The sequence below is a fragment of the Megalopta genalis genome, chromosome 11, assembly GCF_051020955.1.
Source record: "Megalopta genalis isolate 19385.01 chromosome 11, iyMegGena1_principal, whole genome shotgun sequence".
NCBI classification, from domain to species: Eukaryota; Metazoa; Arthropoda; class Insecta; order Hymenoptera; family Halictidae; genus Megalopta; species Megalopta genalis.
In genome coordinates this window covers 8,548,146-8,567,353 of record NC_135023.1, presented here as the reverse complement: position 1 = coordinate 8,567,353, position 19,208 = coordinate 8,548,146, and the positions used below count along the sequence as shown (strand labels likewise).

At 44.4% G+C, this 19,208-nt stretch overlaps 1 protein-coding gene across 11 annotated transcripts in view; it reads left to right on the top strand.

Annotated features, from left to right (window-relative positions):
* The window catches only part of LOC117226121 (protein daughterless), a 256,921-nt gene that overhangs the window by 218,167 nt on the left and 19,546 nt on the right, over nucleotides 1-19,208 (top strand). For 8 of the 11 annotated variants that reach the window (XM_033480156.2, XM_033480160.2, XM_033480154.2 and 5 more), the window contains 5 exons: nucleotides 4,288-4,372; nucleotides 10,780-10,916; nucleotides 15,127-15,411; nucleotides 16,611-16,772; nucleotides 19,066-19,125. In XM_033480156.2, the coding sequence (XP_033336047.1) occupies nucleotides 4,288-4,372; nucleotides 10,780-10,916; nucleotides 15,127-15,411; nucleotides 16,611-16,772; nucleotides 19,066-19,125 (729 nt within the window). Of the gene's footprint in view, nucleotides 1-1,943; nucleotides 2,691-4,287; nucleotides 4,373-10,779; nucleotides 10,917-15,126; nucleotides 15,412-16,610; nucleotides 16,773-19,065; nucleotides 19,126-19,208 lie in introns of those variants that run through there. The other 3 variants (XM_033480157.2, XM_033480158.2, XM_033480161.2) reach the window with 2 other exon arrangements.

Below are 19,208 nucleotides of genomic sequence, written 5' to 3'. Positions count from 1 at the left end.
TGACGTTTGAACAAAAATATAGCGAAACATCGGTGTTAGTACGCTTTTTTTATATTATATATTTTATATTATTATATTATATATTATATTATATATTATATTATATATTATATTATATTATTATTTATTTATATATTATATTATATTATATTTTTTATATTAAAAGTAATGGAAAATAGAAATGTTCAGGGAAGAATTGATGTTTATGTTGCAATGAAATTTGCAACGCTTTGATAAAAAATAAAAAATTCTGCTCGCGTTCTTTGAAACGTATGAAAGAAACAAAGATCATTTGTCAGAGATGACGCGGTCGGCCAGCTATTTTGAAGCGCTGTTAATACAAATTTTTTTAGAGACAGCGGAAACCGTAATCGCCCGTTTTCCGTTTGTTATTCGGCCGTTGAAAATGTTCGAAGCTTCCGGGAGACGCGACAGAAACGTTTGTCTGCAATTGATTTTTACGGAGATACGAATTTCGTACGAATTCGTTTGTCGGGGGCGGCGGGTACAAATTTATTCATTTTATTATGGGTATCTCTCTCTCTCTCTCTCTCTCTCTCTCACTCGTTGTCACACGATGATAAATCTGTTAAATCTCGGCGAACTTGTTTATTTTATTGCGTTTTATTACGACTCTGTTTTAAATGCGTCGGGACGCCACCGGCAGCGAACGTTAAAACTTCATAATGTCTTATCAATATAATGGGAGTTTATCGACGGTTTGCGAGATTTTTATTCCGGCAATTTATACACCGCCGAGAGATCGACGCTGTTAAATGCGGTTTAACGTCATATCGTCCCAAAGCGAAAAGTTTCCGGAAATTCTACACGGTATTAAATTCTATAAAAATTCGGCGCCACCGTCGGTCGAACGATCAGCGTCACAGAGGTGTAGAATTAAATTAGTACAATCTAAATATCGCTGACAGAGACAACGAGCTTGATGTCTGATTTAATCATATTAAAATTGAAAAGTTAAGTTGTGACATCGACAACTCTCACATTCTTACACTTTGCGAGTTCCAATAATATTTGGAGAATATTATACATCAACCCCTTGACGTAGCATATTCTTCGCAGTTATTGCGATTAAATATTTTTCGGCTGCAATAATTTCTTTAAAAGAGAAAGAATATTGATGCTTATTGTGTGCTTAAATTTACTTGAGTGCTTAAATATTGATGACAAGGGATCAGAATTTTATTCCTATTTTGAAGGACAGGATAACGTCTATACTCAATAAGTTATTTACTAGAATAATAATATAACTAATAATATAATAATGTAACAATATAATAATATAATAATGTAATAATATAACAATATAATAATATAATAATATAACAATATAATAATATAATAATATAATAACATAATAATATAATAATATAAAATAATAATACAATAATATAATAATACTAGAAATTTTCATGACGAGCCAGACTCGTCAAAGTACAACGGCAAGGGGTTCAGTAAAAATTACGTTTCCCATCCGAGACCAACTAACAGTGAAAGCGTAAAATCCTCCAAATTAAAGACCGGGCAAGCCCGAGTCGAAAAATCTGGCAAAAATTTCGTGAAACGTTCTACGACAGGAAGCCTCGAAAATTCCAAGGACGAAACAGTACTCGACCGTCGGAAAAAATCAAGACAGGTACAGCCGAGAAGGCAGCCACTTCGTCGACCCAGCCGGACGTGTCTGAAACAATGGTTCGCCGGCTGGCAGAAGGTCCGGGTCGCAATTGTGCGAATTGGTCGGTGCTCGAAGTGGGAACGAACGACAGTTACTATCAAAAGGACGACACCTAACGCGTCTTAGCCCCTCGCCGGCTCTCATTGGCCGGGTATCGTGCCCCACTCTTTTGGTCGGTGAATCGGCGCGTCACGGCGCCGCAGCCAGAGCCCGCTCGCAGTCTCGCGTCACCCTCCGCGTGTTCGGCGTCCCGTTTTTCTTCGTTGGCACCGCCGCGAGACACGCCTGTCTCTCTCTTTCTCTCTCCGTTCAACCCTTGAGTGCCGCCCCAGTGTGTTCCGCGAAGTGTGCAGTGCTTGCGAGCCGATCGTCGGGGCCACGAGACCGCCCGTATTTCCGCGCATTTTCGCCGCTCCGCGCATCTCCGGGGGTGGTTTTCGTTGCCGGAACGAGCGCCGAGAAGTTTCGGCTTTTCACGGCTGAAATTCGACGACCATAGTCCCCGCGTTAGGCGAAACTTGGCTGTCCCTCTCGGCTCCCCGGCGCTTTTCGTCCGCGCTGGCAGCAGGTGGAGGTGGCGGAAGAGCAGAGGCCGAGGGCGGCGGGGAGAAGACCCGCGGACGAAAGTTTTCGGCGCGGCGCGGCGAGGCGAGGCGGGCGAGAGGAGCCGGAGAAGCGGCGCGGAATATTTTAACATATATCACGGCGAAATTGGGACGAGGGTATGCCGCCGCGAGACTCTCAACCCCCGGCCGTAGCTTTCCACCCCCGTGACCGCGTCCCACCGTCGTAGATCGCCGGCTACACAACCCCCGCGCCCCGCGCCGCTATGTTGTCCCACCACGCGATCTGACTTCCTCTTCCTTTTTTCTTCTTTTCTCTTCTTCCTCTTCCTCTACTTCCTCTTTCTTTCTTCTCCTCGTCCCCGTCGTTTCGGCGCTACCCGCTCGCCGGCGAGATGTTTGTGTGCCCCGCGGACTACACCGGATACAGAATGGTAAGAGTCGTGAACGGATTTATACCGCCAGGCGACACTGTTTTTGATCGATTCGGACCACGCTCTCTGCGGTCTTACCGGTGATCGTGCGCCGGATTTCGGTGCATTCTCACTCGGGAATATATTTTACGGGTTTTAGTGGCGCGAGTGCACCGTGCTCCTCGAAGCAGATCGGGGAATTGTTTTGGAAACGGTGGGAAGGGTTTTAGACGGTTTTTTGACAGAGCTGCCGCGAGTGGATGATTTTTAGGCGTTTTTGTGGGGGTTGCAGGTGGTTCGTGGACGTTTGAAGTGGCTAGAGAACGGTTTTAAGGGTTGTGTATGGTGAATTCTTATTTTTGAGGGTTTTAGGAAGGTTATGGTGACTGTATGTTCTTATGTAATGTCGTGTGGAACGAGTTGATTGTGTAAGGAAGGTCGTCGAAGAAGAGAAGACATTTATTTTAGGGGTTGTGTACATTGTGTTTTTAATTTTGAGATCATTTATAAGGTAATTGTGACGATTGTAGATTGTTAGATATTTTTGTATGAATAAACAGTGAAGAGATGTTGATTTTGGAAGTAAGGGGTGGCTTGAAGCAATCGAGGAAGTCTGTGAAACAATTTTAAGGATTAGGTAAAATAAGTTCGTAATTTTCAGACGATTTTTAGGAGGATTGTAATAAATTATACATTATTGAGTATTTTTATAAAGAATAACTCAGCGAAATTGTTGACTGTGTAAGTAGAGGGTGGTTTGAAACCATCGAAAGCGTCCAAAAAATGATCTCAACGTTATAAATATTGTAAAATTCTCTACGTTCTCTGCTAAATAAATATTCTCACCTGAAAAATCAAATAATAACTAAACAATTGAGACAACAACAATAATTTCGCACTATAGCGAAACGTTAAACCTAAAATCTGAAGCTAACAGATTCCATAATATCCGCATAAAATTGAGCCTGGATTACTACGCGATTAAAACAGAAAAATTACAGTACCTAATAATTAAATACTTCAAATTCAAATATTTCTATTTCTGCCGCACTTCCGTATTTGATTCCATTGAGGGAAAAAATTGATTCAACAGCGGGCTGTTCGCGGTAAAACAGAACAAGGAAAATCAAGAAATTAATTACTACCGGAAGCGTGTCTGATTTCTGTATAAAATGATGCGATAACGCGATAATTGTACACGCAGGAATCTGTGAAGCTCGCTGTGATGATCGCGACGAGTGTACATCGCGAAAATACTTTGATCCTTGAGTCGCGAGAACATCGTCGTTCTGGCAACACGGTGATAATCCCTCGGCACATATTTTCATTGTGCCGTAAACGCTTGGCATTCTAACTAACACTGACGCCATTCAGACGGCCGTGCTCTGCTGTTGCAACGTGTTGCTCTGAAACTGCAACCGCGTGTCAATAATCCACGGCTGTAGGCGCGGGAGGGACCGTGCCGTTGCATTATTGATAGACTTTATTCGTTGGATGACCTCGGCTCTCTCGCGGTTCTCTTAGTCTCCTTCTTCGCATTTTTCTTCTTCTTCTTTTTCTTCTTCTTTCAGCTTCGCCTGTCCAACCCTTCTAATTTGCCTTCTTCTGTTTGTTGCAGTATGGCTCGGATGAATTCGGACAGGACTCCCCGAGATACACGTCCCCTAAAGCGGCGGCCCTTTACGCCGACCCCTACTATATCGGTAAGTTGACGAACCATAATCGATTCTATCATTTTGTAAGATTAACGATTTTTGGTCGCGTCGTTAAGTTGAGTTTTATCGACGCGCGAGTATATTCAAAGCTGTATTAAGTATACTTAGAATAGTACTTAATTATAATTATAATACTTAATATATTATTATATAATATATATATTATATTATATTATTAATATACTATTATGTATATTATAAATATATTATTAATATACTATTATATATATTATATTATATTATTAATATACTATTATATATTATATTATATTATTAATATACTATTATATATATTATATTATATTATTAATATACTATTATATATTATATTATATTATTAATATATTATTATATATTATATATTATTATACTAAGTACATTAAGAGTATTATGAAAATGAATACAGTGAAATTCTATTCGCGAATACAGATATTCCCGCGTTATACTCCACGACAATCAAACAAATTATTATTGTCATCGTAAACCTAAATTCGAATTAAAAATCAGTAACAATCCAATTATATACGCGTACCGCCGGCATTAATTGTTCAATATTCCGCACATTCGCTTTACGCATTAAGTCCGCAGTCCATTAATCTATCGTAAAACGCGGAACGATCGTCGTAAACGTAACCGCGACAGAATGTTCGAGAAAAGGAATAATCAGAGGGCTTAATTCTAATTCATAGTTCCAAGTATGTAGATCTTAATCGTATGCATGATCGTCGACGAAAAATCTTCGATAAAATTAACCCGACTCGCGCACGAAAAACCAGGCTATACCATCGCGGGACCGCGTTTCTTTTCCGCGATACAGCCGCAGAAAAAAATCGTACACCAACTTTCGCGTGCTCGCTGGAAAGAGGAAGCTTCAGCCTTCGTATCCGTCGCAGTTGCAACCGAGGAAAAAAATTGTCCGATGCTTCCACGGATTTTTCAAAATACAGTAAGAGAGCAGACGCGTCTGGTATTTTCGCGAAAGGAACACCGTTCCCCGCTCGCTGTATCCCGTAAAAAACAGCTTCGATGAGAACGAAGTACGCGAAACAATAGTAGAGGCTGCAAGCTTTAAAATGAGCCTAGTTTCGACGCGCTGCGATTTGTACAAACGGGCGCAATAATTCAAAGAAGTTGCGGGAAAAAATCGGAACTCGCTTTTCCCGATGCGCCGCGGTTTATTTCTCGCCTATTTGGAATACCGCTGGAAAACAGCCGGCGGCACGTCCGCGATCGATTCGGTTCCGCAAGATTCATCCGATCGATCGATCGATTAGCCGATGGGCCCGGCGTCGACAGAGGGTGGCGAGAGCCGCGCGGCGCGCGCGCGTATGTCTATATCCGCCGGGAATCGCGTAACGATTCGAACGAACGATAAAAGGGAGTTTACGATCGCAGTAATATTCAGCTGTTTAACGCGCGCTCGTAAAATTCGTCGCTCTGGCTGTCGCGCGTAAAAACAATAACAATCCCTCGTTATTTGTTCGGGCTGGCGCGGGCCGAGCTCGCGCGCGTGAGCTAGAGACGCGACGCGACGCGACGCGCGCCCTGAAATTTCGCGGCTACGCCGCGTCGTCGGCCGCGGGGCGGATCGGCGGAGCAACGGCAACGGAAATAAGAGAAAAAGGGTGACCGTGAGGGCGAGGGGGGACCGGTGGTGCGGGCCTCTGGAGAACGTGGGAGAGAAGGAGAGCGGAGCGAGAGGGGAAAAAAAGGAGTTTCGCTCGCGCGGAAAAGCCGCGTCGACGCGGTTCGTTCCCCGCGGCGCGCAATAAACTTTATATCGCGGCTCGCTGTTCCTGTTTTACGCCGATATAATTTAATCGCGTTGCGAAACCGACGTCGCGGTGCTATTTCGACGCCCCGACGCTCTCTCTCGCTCTCTCTTTCTCTCTTTCTGCCTCTCCCTCCCTCTCTCGCTGTACACCGCGAATTCTGTTTGTTTACCGTCGTTCGCGCGAACGCGTCAGGGAACGTCGACGCGCATCGTCGAGGCCGCGGTCGGAAGAACCGACGGATTAACGGTGCATCGTCGTTTCGGCTCTGCGATTCTCGATCGAGCTCTCTTCTGTCGTTCCGCAGGCTCCGTTTTCTGCGGCTGCAATTAGCAGACCGCGGATCCTTCCGCGAAATTGTCCGCATCGATTGCAAGACGTAGGAGCCAAGTGCAGCATTGTCTCTCTTTTTAGTAAGTTCAGTAAGTTGTAATTAAGGTAACAACATTTTTAGTTTTCTTTGATTTCTTTTTCTTCACTATTCTATGGTGCACATTTTTGCCATAAGCGGATAAATCCGGAGTACAGCGATGAGTAATTATAGGTTCATTATTGGGCACACGTTCAAGTCGGAATAGTTAGGTTTATTTCGTTTTTTGTACGATTGTAAGTTAATGTTTCGATTTTGATGCGAAATTGAATCTCAGATGAAAATGTCTTTTTCCTCTTTTAATTATTTTAATGAGATGTGGACAATATAGAAATATTCTCAAGTTCTTCGAATATCTAGAAATATTATTTTTATTATTATTATTATTATTATTATTGTAATGTCTTTATTATTGTATTGTTCTTGATCTTGCCAGTTTTGTCAAAAGTGCATCGAATCCGCTGTCCAGTTGCATCAGAAATGTTTGCAGCAAATTGCGCAAAAATAGATTGTCTTTAAATTAACATTGGATTTTTTAATAAAATTAAAGATCGAAGAAACATGTTAAAATTAATTATAATAACAAAGCTTATGTATAAAGAATTGTTAAAAGTCTAACTGTTGTATGAGTCACAAGACTCGATTTCATGTGCATAAAATGCACTTTGTCATTAAAATGGAAATATCATAAGTCGGGAAAGTTAATTTAAATTTACAGTTAATATGGCTTCGAGTGCAAATGGTTAAATATTGAAAGAATAAATAAAGCCAAATCTTTTGGATCGGCTAAATCGAATGCGTTTTCTTAGACCGTATTTTTACAAGTGTTTCGTCCAAAATATCGATGCAGTTACCATTTAATTAACGAGCACAACGCGGAACGTTGTTACGCGTCCGAAATTCTCTTCACGCTCAAGTTCGGGATCGGTAAAGAATTTCGAAATTAATGGAGCCGGGACTTAATAACCGGGCCGAAGTTTATTCAATTTTGAGTTCGGGGATGTTTGGAGTTATCGCGGCCCCGGTTTAATAGGATTTAGGCGCGAGTTAGCTCGATGGAAATCTAGGTTCAACAGATGGCTTAGGAGAGAGAACTTGGGTCGTTCGTGGGTTCAGCGGAACTTCGCTGTATCGTAATTTCGATCTCGATATTTAGGGTAATCGATGCCCGCAGCGAATTAGAAATTCCTAGGCCCGGTGATTTCGATTCGATCCGAGCCCTCTTAGTTGAATCCGAGTGCCAATTCCGCTCGCTTCTACACGGTGTCCCATAATTATATGTCAATGTTATGAAAAACAACGAAACCTGACGATATTCGAAGCAACTTTTTCCTTTGCGAAAATGCGATCCGCGGCTTCGTTCGCGAGTTATCAACGAGAAACGCTGACCAATGAGACGCGAGCTCCGCTACCGCGCGGCGGCCCAGCGGACGAGGCCCAGTGCCGCTGATTGGCTCGGCCGCCGCGCGCCAGCCCATCTCGCCTCTCATTGGCCACCGTTTTTCGTTGATAACTCGTGAACAAGGCCGCGGATCGCATTTTCGCTGAGGAAAAAGTTGCTCGAAATCACCTCGGCTACCCCTAATTTCCGTCTGTTAATACAATTACGGAACAGCTCGTATAATGTAAAATCCGCGACTCCAGCCTTGCGAAAACGAAACGGTCCTTTTTACCGAACAGAGATCGTGCTTCTTCGCCGAAATAAGAAACTAATTACCGGTCGAGGTGGTACGAAGGGGTGAAAGGTGTTCCAGGCGATTTCCCTATCCGGGATTTTTGCGGCGCACGTTCTACCCCGGCGGGAGGAATCGCGGAAACGAGCTCACGGAAACTCTCTCGCGGAGCGAAAGTTTCGCGGACGGATTACCGAGGCGGTAAATCAATAAGATCGGTAAAGTTTTCCGGGTAAAGTTGTTATTAAAGATCAGAGGGTAAAAGGAGGACTCGGTCGACGTTGGCGGCGGCGGCGGCGGTTGGCTATCCTCCTCGAATACGGTTCTCCTCGGGCTCGTGACACCCGGTAGGCGAGCGGAATAGCTTATAAATGGGCGCGCGGGGCCGGAGCGGAGGGACGGGCGAAAAAGTTTTATCAGACATCGAATGCCGGGGGTAGTCGGGTAGGGAACGGCCGGGTAGTTTGGCTTAGTTTCAGTTCGACCGTCGAGGGAAACCCCGGCCGCGGAATTATATCAAGCAAAAGTATCAAGAAATACGTTCCCGAAGCTTATTGCTGTTGTTTTCAACTGAAATAATGGCCCCCTCCTACTGCCCATTCTCCTGTACCGGGTGTCTCGTTCGAACCGCGGGAGGATAATCGGTCGAACGAGTTTCGGTTGTCCCGGTGATTATTAATGAAAACGCGGGCCCGATTGCCGGTTTCTAGGTTCTAACGGTGTCTAGAGGATCTGGTTGCCCCGCCCACGGACACGCCCACTTTTGTCGTTGGCTGGACTCGTGAAGTTTTTTAATTGTGTGGCGAGACAACGGAAGTTCTATTTTGATGTAGCACATTAGTTCAACCGATTTGTCGATTCATCTTAGCACTGTCTGGACACCGGCAAGCTTGTTAGACGACGGAACTTGCGTCCGATTGGCGGTCACCGGCCCCCACCACTGTCCGCGATCCAGTAGCCACGCCCACGGTCACGCCCATATTGTTACATTAAACGAAACAGTTGCGTTTGCAAAGCAGATTCTGCGACGAGGTAGATATTTTTGCAACGTCGAAAGACTTGTTGAACTTATTTCCACCCTTCCGACCCCTTTATTAGTTTTCGGGAATTGTTATCTTCTATTATCTAAGATCTTTCACCGCTTTTTATGAATCCTCGTCGGGAAATTGGCAGTCGTTTTTAGAATATTAAATTAAATTGAATTGAATTAAATTAAGCTAAATTAAATTAGATCGAATTAAATTGAATCGAACGTCTAAAAATATATAGAGACGGGGGTTGAAATTACGGAACAACCACCAAAGAGGCTAATAAGAAAATAAACCAAAAAGTGGACGGACCACGTAAAATGTGAAGAAAATTTATTTAGCAATTTAAGGACCGAATTCGAATTTCCCGCGACAGAGGATTGTGAACTACTACAGGGGTAGCACTAATAAGGGTAATAAGGGCAATAATCTACCGATCCCCTGGTATATTATTCAAGACTGAGAGGCCCGCGGAGTCGAATTTTCTCGGCTCGTATCAATTGAACGGGACGTTTTTCCGTCGGCCGGGGCGCGTGCTCGTTAGCTCGAGAACGATAATCTCGAATGGCGGGTAATTTGGGGGAAGTTCGAAGTCGGTTACGTGTCTTTTGACTTGGCAGCGGGGATGCGAGAGAGCGTTATTCGGGCACGTGCGCGACATTCTCTGGTCACTGAACGCCACGTGCTGCTATTTGTTGCTCCAGCCGCGACCCTGCGTTCGGATCAGTGCGGATGCAAACGATCCGATTACGGCCACGATCCCGTGGAATCGTCAGGAATGGGATTTTTGATGTTCGAGCTGAGCTCTGTGGTTGGATTCGCAAGAACCTTCTTTCGAGAGAGCTTTCTTGTTCCGAAGAGTCATCCATTCTGTTTACGAAGATCCATCTGCTTTGATGTCAATGCCTTACGAAACTGTGAATACTTTTTAATAATAAATTGCAATATATATTTACAATATTATAATACATAAAATAACACGATTATAATATAAATTATAATATATATCCATATTTTCATAATAAATTCAAATGTTATCTCTCACATCATCATTTATCTAAGACAAAGCTGATGCCAAGTTCGACGAAGCGCACAGACTTTATAAAATTTTTTCCACAGATGCCGTTTGCAGCAGAACGAAGCTCGATCCTTTCCCTTCAATCTAAAAAAAAAGAATCTCGACTGCGATTTTTTCCCGCAAAGTTACAACACCTTAAACCAACCCTTGCATTATAACCCAGTCACAAACACAGACACGTATTTAAAGGGTCACAGTGGCGAGAGTGCGCGAACCTTAAAATCGAGAAACGGTGTCTCAAAGTAGAGGTTTCAAGCTTTAATTTAAAAAAAACATCATCATCCTATCATAATTTTTCGCGAAGTTATCGTCGATCAAAGTCGGCCAATTTTTATCAATGTATCTATACCACAAGTCTTTCATACGGTGTACGAACTTTAACCTTACGAACTTTTCGAGGCCGACTGACACGGCGGTGAAAGTATCGAAGATCATCGTCGAGGGTTGATAATAACGGTGTTTCTTTTGTTGCAGATGGGAACGCGGCAGGAACGGGTCCAGGAGACCCATGGACGGGTGGCGGCGGCGGAGTCCAGCCCCCGTACAGCGGCTACGCACCCCCTCACCTGGCCCAGCCAGCCTACCCCATGCACCTCCCCCACGACCCCATGGTAAGCGACTCTTTTCTCCCTTCGGCTTTCTTTCTCTCGTTTGTACGGCACCCTTGTTGGCCGCCGGCGATCAATCACTCCCGACTACGCTCGTTTCTTCGGACCTGGCGTTCCGGGAACCCCGTGACAGACAAGAGGAACCTCCCCCATAATTTCTGTCGTTGGTCGGGCCAGCTGGCGTCGAGGTCGTTCGATTAGAACCTCGCTGGTTATCTTCGCGCGTCGAAGATCGATCCTCCACCGCGATTTCATGGGAGCGTGTTCGACGATCCTCTTCAGGGAAACAGGACTCTCGAACGCCGAACACCATTAATTATTGACGCTGGGTCCAGCAGGACGATTTCTTTCCGTACATGTCATAAAATATATTGTCAAGATTATGTCAGGATAATCGACAAATGAAAAGTGATCTTTTGTATTGCTCTTTCGCGCGATTATATCATGTTTTACCGCGACTAGAAATCGCCGTTGCGAAACGAGTTGAGAAAAAATTAATTCCCCGGTTAACAGGTTACTAAAAAATCCAGTTCTCTCGGTGGAATTTATGGTCCTCGCTTTCTAGATCATAGAATAGAGTCCACCCTTCGTTTTAAATCGCCGTAGAATATTTTCCCGCGCGAGTCTTGCGATTCTTTGCCGCCGAAAGATCGCACGAATTGCTCCGAGGAACGATCGCGTCGATTTCGAATTTATCGCCGAGCTTCCTAAAAGACGCCCAGCGGCTAATCCAGCCGGAAACACGTTCCTGCGGAGCCGAGGAATATATTTCCATCATCGTAAATTCCCCGGGCCGTTTCCCCGACTCCCAACAAGAGTATTCGACTCGTTTGACACTGTCGGATCCACCAGCGGTCGTCGTTAACTCCCACTAGGTCAGCCTCCGGTCGACCCTCTGATCCTCGCCGTGAAGCAGCGATATCCAGGAGAGCTTGAACCAGCTGGTCGACCATCCTCGCGATCGTCTTATTTCGCTGGCTAAGCCAGGCTGCCGCCGTTGTGCTGGCTGTCTCGCTGTCTAACACCCCGACGATTCTGTCGTCGTCGACGCGCGTCGGTTGAGAGACACTGTTGACAGTGTACTCTGAGCAACGTGAAATGACTCAGTGGCTTCTATATATAGAACCTTCCTCCCGCTACTCGGTGTTTCTAGTCAAGTGCAGCCTTCGTTTGATTTACGCCGTTCATGGCTACCACGAAATCCTCCGCTGCGGACGTTCCGAAGAGGCGAACCCCATGGAATCCGGCGCGCTGTGCCCTGATCGATCCGGGTTTACTGCCACCGTGGCATCGATCGAAGCCCTCCCGTGACCTTGGAACGCGTGTTTCGTCGTTACGCTAGCTGGAAGTTCAGAATTTTCAGCCGGAAGACGGGAAACACAGCTTCGAGATGTTCGAGAGTTGGGCGATGGTTCGGAATTTTTTGTGCGGAATGTACGCGACGAATTGACTTGATATTTTTATGGTGCGTGATCTATCCGTAGTAGTAGTGAGCACTATTTTTAATTTCCGAAAAGTCGTGCTTGTTGCCGAATTAAAAATCATGTTATCCATCGTCGACGCTGAAGAAGTTGAAGACGCAGTCGATTAGGCGATGGTTCGGAATTTTTTGTGCGGAATGTACGCGACGAATTTGCTTGAAATTTTTACGGTGCGTGATCCATCTATAGTAGTAGCGAGCATAATTTTTTCTTTGCAGAAAGTCATACTCGTTGCCGAATTAAAAATCATGTTGTTCATCGTCGACGCTGAAGAAGTAGAAACTACAGTCGACCACGCGACGTTTCGGAATTTTTTCCGAGAAAACCACGCGATCGATTCGTACGAAATTTGTAGGCGTTCTCAGTCAACTATCGAAGTACCACCAGCAATTTTTTCTTCCCGAAAAATCTCGTTGCCAAATCAACAATCGCATCATTCACTCATTCCATCGACGCTTAAAAGTCGTCCAACGCGCAGCCTCCTGCGATATGCAGAAGATTAGGCGACGTTTCGGAATTTTTTCCGAGCAAACCATGCGATCGATAAATCTGAAACTTCCGATACGCATGAACCAACCACCGAGCTACCGAAAGCAATTTTCGTTTCCCGAAAGAAACCTCGCTCGCCGCCCGAATTAAAAATAATAATCTCCCTTGCAATTTGTTCTCTAACACAGCACGTTGGTCCGTTCCGTCGGCAAGAAAAATCAGCTTGTCCCGTCGTTATCGCCTCGTTCTTTCCGGCCGCAAAGCGAACAATTAACAACGCCCCCGGGCCGGAGGAAGGTCCGCGACCGCGCACGCAAACCTCCCTCTAATTTGTTGATAAATACTCTTCTCGCTGTTCGGTGCCGGGACCGCGCTTAAAATTAGACGTTTTACGAGCGGGCTTCAGTAGGTGCGAGCGTGCGTGGCTGCGCGCTATAAAGCGTATCCGATATCAAAGCTTGCCCCCGGCATGCACCCCCGGTCCATTATGAAGCTGAGCAATTCGAAAGGTCGCGGACCAAGTCGGCCGGACCGCGTCACGGTCACCGATCTTCGCGGCGGACGCGTCGTTTCGGCGTAGCCCTCGACGCACTTTGTTGTCCCGCCGCGGATTCTTTATCGTTGCAACTCGCGACGAGGTTTCGTCGTCCGTGACGTCCGCCGCCTTTGATCTCCCCGAATCGTCTAACTCGAACGTTTACACGGGATTGTAGCGAACACCACGTTGCACGGATTTTCGGGGGTGGCGCCGACGCCGCTTGGTTTTGCGGCCGGCGACCTTGGTCGATTCGACGAGCTTTCATCTCGCGATGCGAAAGGGTTGTTGCTCTGTAGAAACGTCGTTGAATTATTTATTATTCGCTACGTTGTATTTTATTTGAATACAGGCAGGAAGATGCTTTTGTCGCGGGTCCAGTTACTGTGGTCGGATCTTATTTCATTGTACAAAGCGGAAAATAGGGAACCAAAATAGCGTCCCAAAATTATGGTACTTCCGGGAAATTAGGAATTCTCGAGATTATTTGGAGTAACTTTTTCCTTTACGAAAATTGTCTCCGATGACTTTGTCGCGGGTCCAGTTACTGTGGTCAGATCTTCCACTGTATTATACAAAGCGAAAAATAGCGTCCCAGAATTATGATACTTCCGGGCAAATTAGGGGTTCCCGAGGTCATTTGGAGTAGCTTTTTCCTTTACGAAAATTTCCTCCGAGACATCGATGCCTTTGTCGCGGGACCAGTTACTGTGGTCAGATCTTCTTCCACTGTATTATACAAAGCGAAAAATAGCGTCCCAGAATTATGATACTTCCGGGAAAATTAGGGGTTCCCGAGGTCATTTGGAGTAACTCTTTCCTTTACGAAAATTTCCTCCGAGACATCGATGCCTTTGTCGCGGGACCAGTTACTGTGGTCAGATCTTCTTCCACTGTATTATACAAAGCGAAAAATAGCGTCCCAGAATTATGATACTTTCGGGAAAATTAGGGGTTCCCGAGGTCATTTGGAGTAGCTTTTTCCTTTACGAAAATTTCCTCCGAGACATCGATGCCTTTGTCGCGGGTCCAGTTACTGTGGTCAGATCTTCCACTAAATTATACAAAGCGAAAAATAACGTACTAAAATAGCGTCCCAAAATTATGGTACTTCCGGAAAATTACGGATTCCCGAGGTCATTTTTTCTTTACGAAAATTTCCTCCGAGGCATCGTTAACAAAATAATGAACGAAAAATACTGACCAATGAGTGGCGAACTTTTTCGACCGTAACGATTTCTCGAGAGAGAAATCAAATTTACATTTATTGCGCAATTTGATATCGCCGCTGACATTGCACGCTCGACGATTGATAAGAAGATTAATTGATAAGAACGAAACAGTATTTTGCTCGGACTTGAAAGAACAAAGGGGTTAATAATTTGAATAAATCGGGAACAGTGTTGCAACGTTCTTATTCATTTTCCTAGCGTCTTCGAGACCTTGTTTTCTACAGGGTGTCCCAAAATCGCGGTACTTTCGCATAAAAGTTCCTAAAAATGGGGGCGGTTCCTAAGTAACATTTTCGCAGGAAACAATAAACTTTCGAATAAATTTCTATAAATAACATAATAAATCGTAACATAAATCTCGCCAACAAAATTAGCGAGAAGTCTGAACGGATTCGGTGTTGCCGCCGTCACGATGTAACACATGTCGGCCGCGCGTAGCGTTAAAGGGGTTGACGGTGACGATGTGATCGTTGCAGGCGTACTCGGCCATGTCGCCGAACGGAGAACCGGCGGCGCCGATTCTGGGCTCGGCGGTGACCAGTGCGGCCTCACTGCCACCAATGTCGACATTCCGGGGTAGCGGCGCAGTTGCGGCGAACAGCGGTACCGGTGCACCATCCCCGGCGTCGTTGCAATATAGTCATAGTCCCGGTGCACCGACGACCGCACCCTCCGCCCCCAATTCTGCACCAACGACGAACCAGCAACCCGCCACGGGGGACAACCTCGGCAAGACTCTCGCCTCTGTAGTCAGCACCAGAGTAAGTACACCATCCCCCTGCCGGGATCATCCCCTAACTTTATCTCCTTCATCGCAGGTATCGCCGTCTATATACAGGGCATCGACGAACAAATTCAATTTTTTTAATTTTAACCCTTTGCACTCGAGTGGCGACGCTGAGGCGCCATTAAAATTGTTACAGCATTTTTGAAAATAATTGTAGCAATATCGGATTCGTTTATAATTAATAAAAAAAACTGTTAAAATTGCAAGCATTGTACTTGCGAATAGGCTGAATTTCATATGCATAAATCGTAATAAATCATATAAGATGGAAATACTATAGATTAGAAAACATATAGATAAAAAAAATATAGATAAACATATAGATTCGAATTAAAATAGCTTCGACTGCAAAGGGTTAAGTCATTGCATTATTAATCGTATTACACGATGCTGCGAATGCTTCTGCAATTTTTGTTTTATTTTTCGCGGCAATATAATTGTACCGTTTTGTGAACTATTGTTATTTATATTAATAATGATTAATTATTATTTATATTATGTATTGTATAAGGATAAGTGACGATATTTTTGTGTAAGATTTTACAGCAGGATGTTTCAATAATAAAATATATTTAGAAGCAACTGTTGATGCTCTGCAATTTAGATGTTGCAGTTTAGGTTATAAAGTGAATCAATCTTTCTTTTTTTAAATTATTTTTAACGCTCTGAGCTGTAGATCTCGTTCGTTACACGTAATGAAATTATTGTAATGAAATTATAAAAGTAATTTAACTTGAACATGAAATATTGTCTTATTACGTTCACACAATTAGCTTCGTTTCGTTATCACCAAAGTTGATTATTACCATTATTAGATCTCGTTGATCACACGTAATAAAATTATTGTAATGAAATTATGAAAGCAATGTAACCTTGAACATGAAATATTGTTTTATTACGTTCACACAATTAGCTCTATTTTATTATTACCGAAGATCGTTGAATGAATAATAGAACAATTAAAAATACAGCTCGCGAGATAACTATAATTTGCATAATAATAATCCCTGAACAGTTTTTCGTCCCGCCACGTTCGATTCTCGAAAGCTCGAACGTCTTCGAGTTCGTCAAGGGATGTTTCGGGGCACAAAGGGGCCCCGACGAGAAGGGGCCTCGAGCTCGGCCCTGTTCAGCAAGAATTCGCGTGACACTGGGCGTTCTGTGACCTTTCAGATTTACCCCACGGACCAATCAGTATCGAGTTATAGCAGCAACCCGTCGACGCCAGTCAGTTCGCCGCCACCTTTGACGGGTTCGGCGCCAGGTTGGGCAGCAGGTGCTGCGCCGGTGTCCCCGCACTTCACGGCGGACCCCAACCGTGGAACCATTCACATGGTATGCACCGATGCAACTGTGGAATCATTATACATATATACATATATATCAAATATCTTTCTTTTCCTTTTTTTTTCTTTTTTTTTATTTCGTTTATGGTTCACGTAACATCGTACACCTGGTCATTTGTTCCAACGAGACCTTTCTCGACGTGTTCGATTTAAGGGGGGGGGGGAGAAGGGAACAACAGGGAAGAAACGAAAACAAGCCGGTCGAATTTATTCGGGGACGACGCGCGCGCGCGGACAGAGAGAGGATTCTCGTTGGAAAGTGCACCGGTGCATCCTCGAACGCAGACACGCTTCATCACCGTTCCGATGCGCTTTAGAAACAGGTCAAGGACGTTCGTAACAGAAACCTCCGGTGCTCGTTCACTTCTATATCGCGATTGTTTATCGCGTTCGCACTGGGTGAACCGTGTGCTGGCTGGCCGCTACCTATAACGTTGTCACTGACTCTTCTCGTTTCGGGGGAGGACCGACGAGGATACCGGGCCGAATGGTCGCTCGTTCAGATTAGGGCTCCAGCTGTCGCGCATTTGGACGCTGTCGTTCGGCTGAGAACCTTCAAAAGAGAAAAGAGAAAAGATATCGCCGTGTGGCGTCTTTCTTTCGTTGAAAATCAAATTGTAATTATTAGCGATCGGATCGGTTGAAATAATTGTGCGAAGATCGTTTAAATTTGTCGGCCGAATTTTAGGGGTGGTTCGCGAGACCCGGAGTCAAGGATCAAGCATCGAGGATTAAATAGCAATCGTTGATATTCTCCTGACAGTTTTATCGAGATTCCGTTTTTGTTCATTCGTTTAAACTGTTATCGATATTTTTGCATCTCGGTGCACGGGGATGTTGAAATTATTTTCCGTAAATTTTCTTTAGCGAAAATTATACGGAATATTCAACCCCTTGCATCGTAACAAGGAGACAGCGATTTGTATATACAGGGTGTTACACAATTATTCTAACAGCCGAAAATGAGGGGTAGCTGCGGTCATTTGAAGTAACTTTTTCCTTTGCGAAAATGCAAAGTACGTAAATGATTTTAATGTAAATAATTCCGTGTCCGAGCACAGTTCAACGAATGATTCGCAAAGCTAATTTAATAAATAATAATCGTGTTAAAGGACGTAAGGGATGTGTTTGTTAGAGAAATATGCAGGATATTATCAATAAGATACTCATCTATTTAGTTATAAACTCCACTTCATGTACGGAAATGTGTGCAGGATAGAACAGCGTTTTTCTTAAAAATATCACTGTTACGTAGTAAAACAAATCCGGATTAAAAACAGAAAAGTGCCGATCGACGCAGCTGCGAAACATTATTCGGTTTTAATCGTTTAATTCGGTAAAAATTATTCAGGGTTCGATAGCAAATGGAAACGTCAAACGCGCCGCAACAACGAGAATTAATCGCAATTAATTGTGCACGGTTTCTGAAGTGATCGTACAAAACGTTCGCGAGTCAACAGCCGCGATGCGCGTCCAAATGCGTTCGGATGGACCGATCGTGCCACCCTCGCGCACCCTTGCGCTCGCGATGGGTGACGATTGTCGCAGACCATTCGGATCGCCACGTTTTTTCCTTTATTTTTCGTTTTGCTCCTTTGCAACGATCATCGCAACTGCACTCGAAAGTAGCATGCACACCAGATGCATCGATGAGAATTTCACCCCCCGTGTGCTCGCAACTCGTCTCCCCCCCCCCCTTCATCAACCAAAACACACCCCCGTTACAACCTCTCGGACAGTGTATACTTGCAGACACGGCCTCGGATCATTTTCTATTTGACAGAGATAAAATGAAATAATTTGTTATTATAATTTAAAAACAGAAAAAAGAAAGTAACAAGAATATAATAGATATATATGGATGTCTGTAGAAGAACTATTTATTATTTTTTATATTCATGTTACGTCGGCCTTTTTGAAACGATCGTCCTTCGTTCCGTGCGACGTCGGAATGAACACAGTTATCGCCGCGTTATCCGAGCCCTCGTGGACTTTCTGTGCACGCACTGTACACAAAACGCCGCGTCCAACAGTATACATGGTCTAAGATTACAACACCATCCGTCGCCAATCTCAGTCGCTCGAAACCGATCGCAATTGTTTTTCTTTTGTCTCTCCACGTGTCTCTTTTTTTATTTCTCTCTCTTTTATTCACCAGTTTGACCAACCACCCCCCCCCCCCCCCCCACCAAACCCCACTTTGTTTGTTGTGAACGTTGTGTTGACTTGGTTGTTCTCTTTTTTTTTTTGGTTTTGTTGTTGCGTTGGTGTTGTGTGTGAAGCCGGCGCCTGAACAGCAGAGGCTAGACGATGCCATCGGCTTCCTTCGCGACCACGCCGAGGTGAGGATTGCCGATTTTCAGTTTTTTTTTCACTATCCCCCCTCTCCCCCTTTTACGAACCCCTTCCACACCATCTCGTTCGA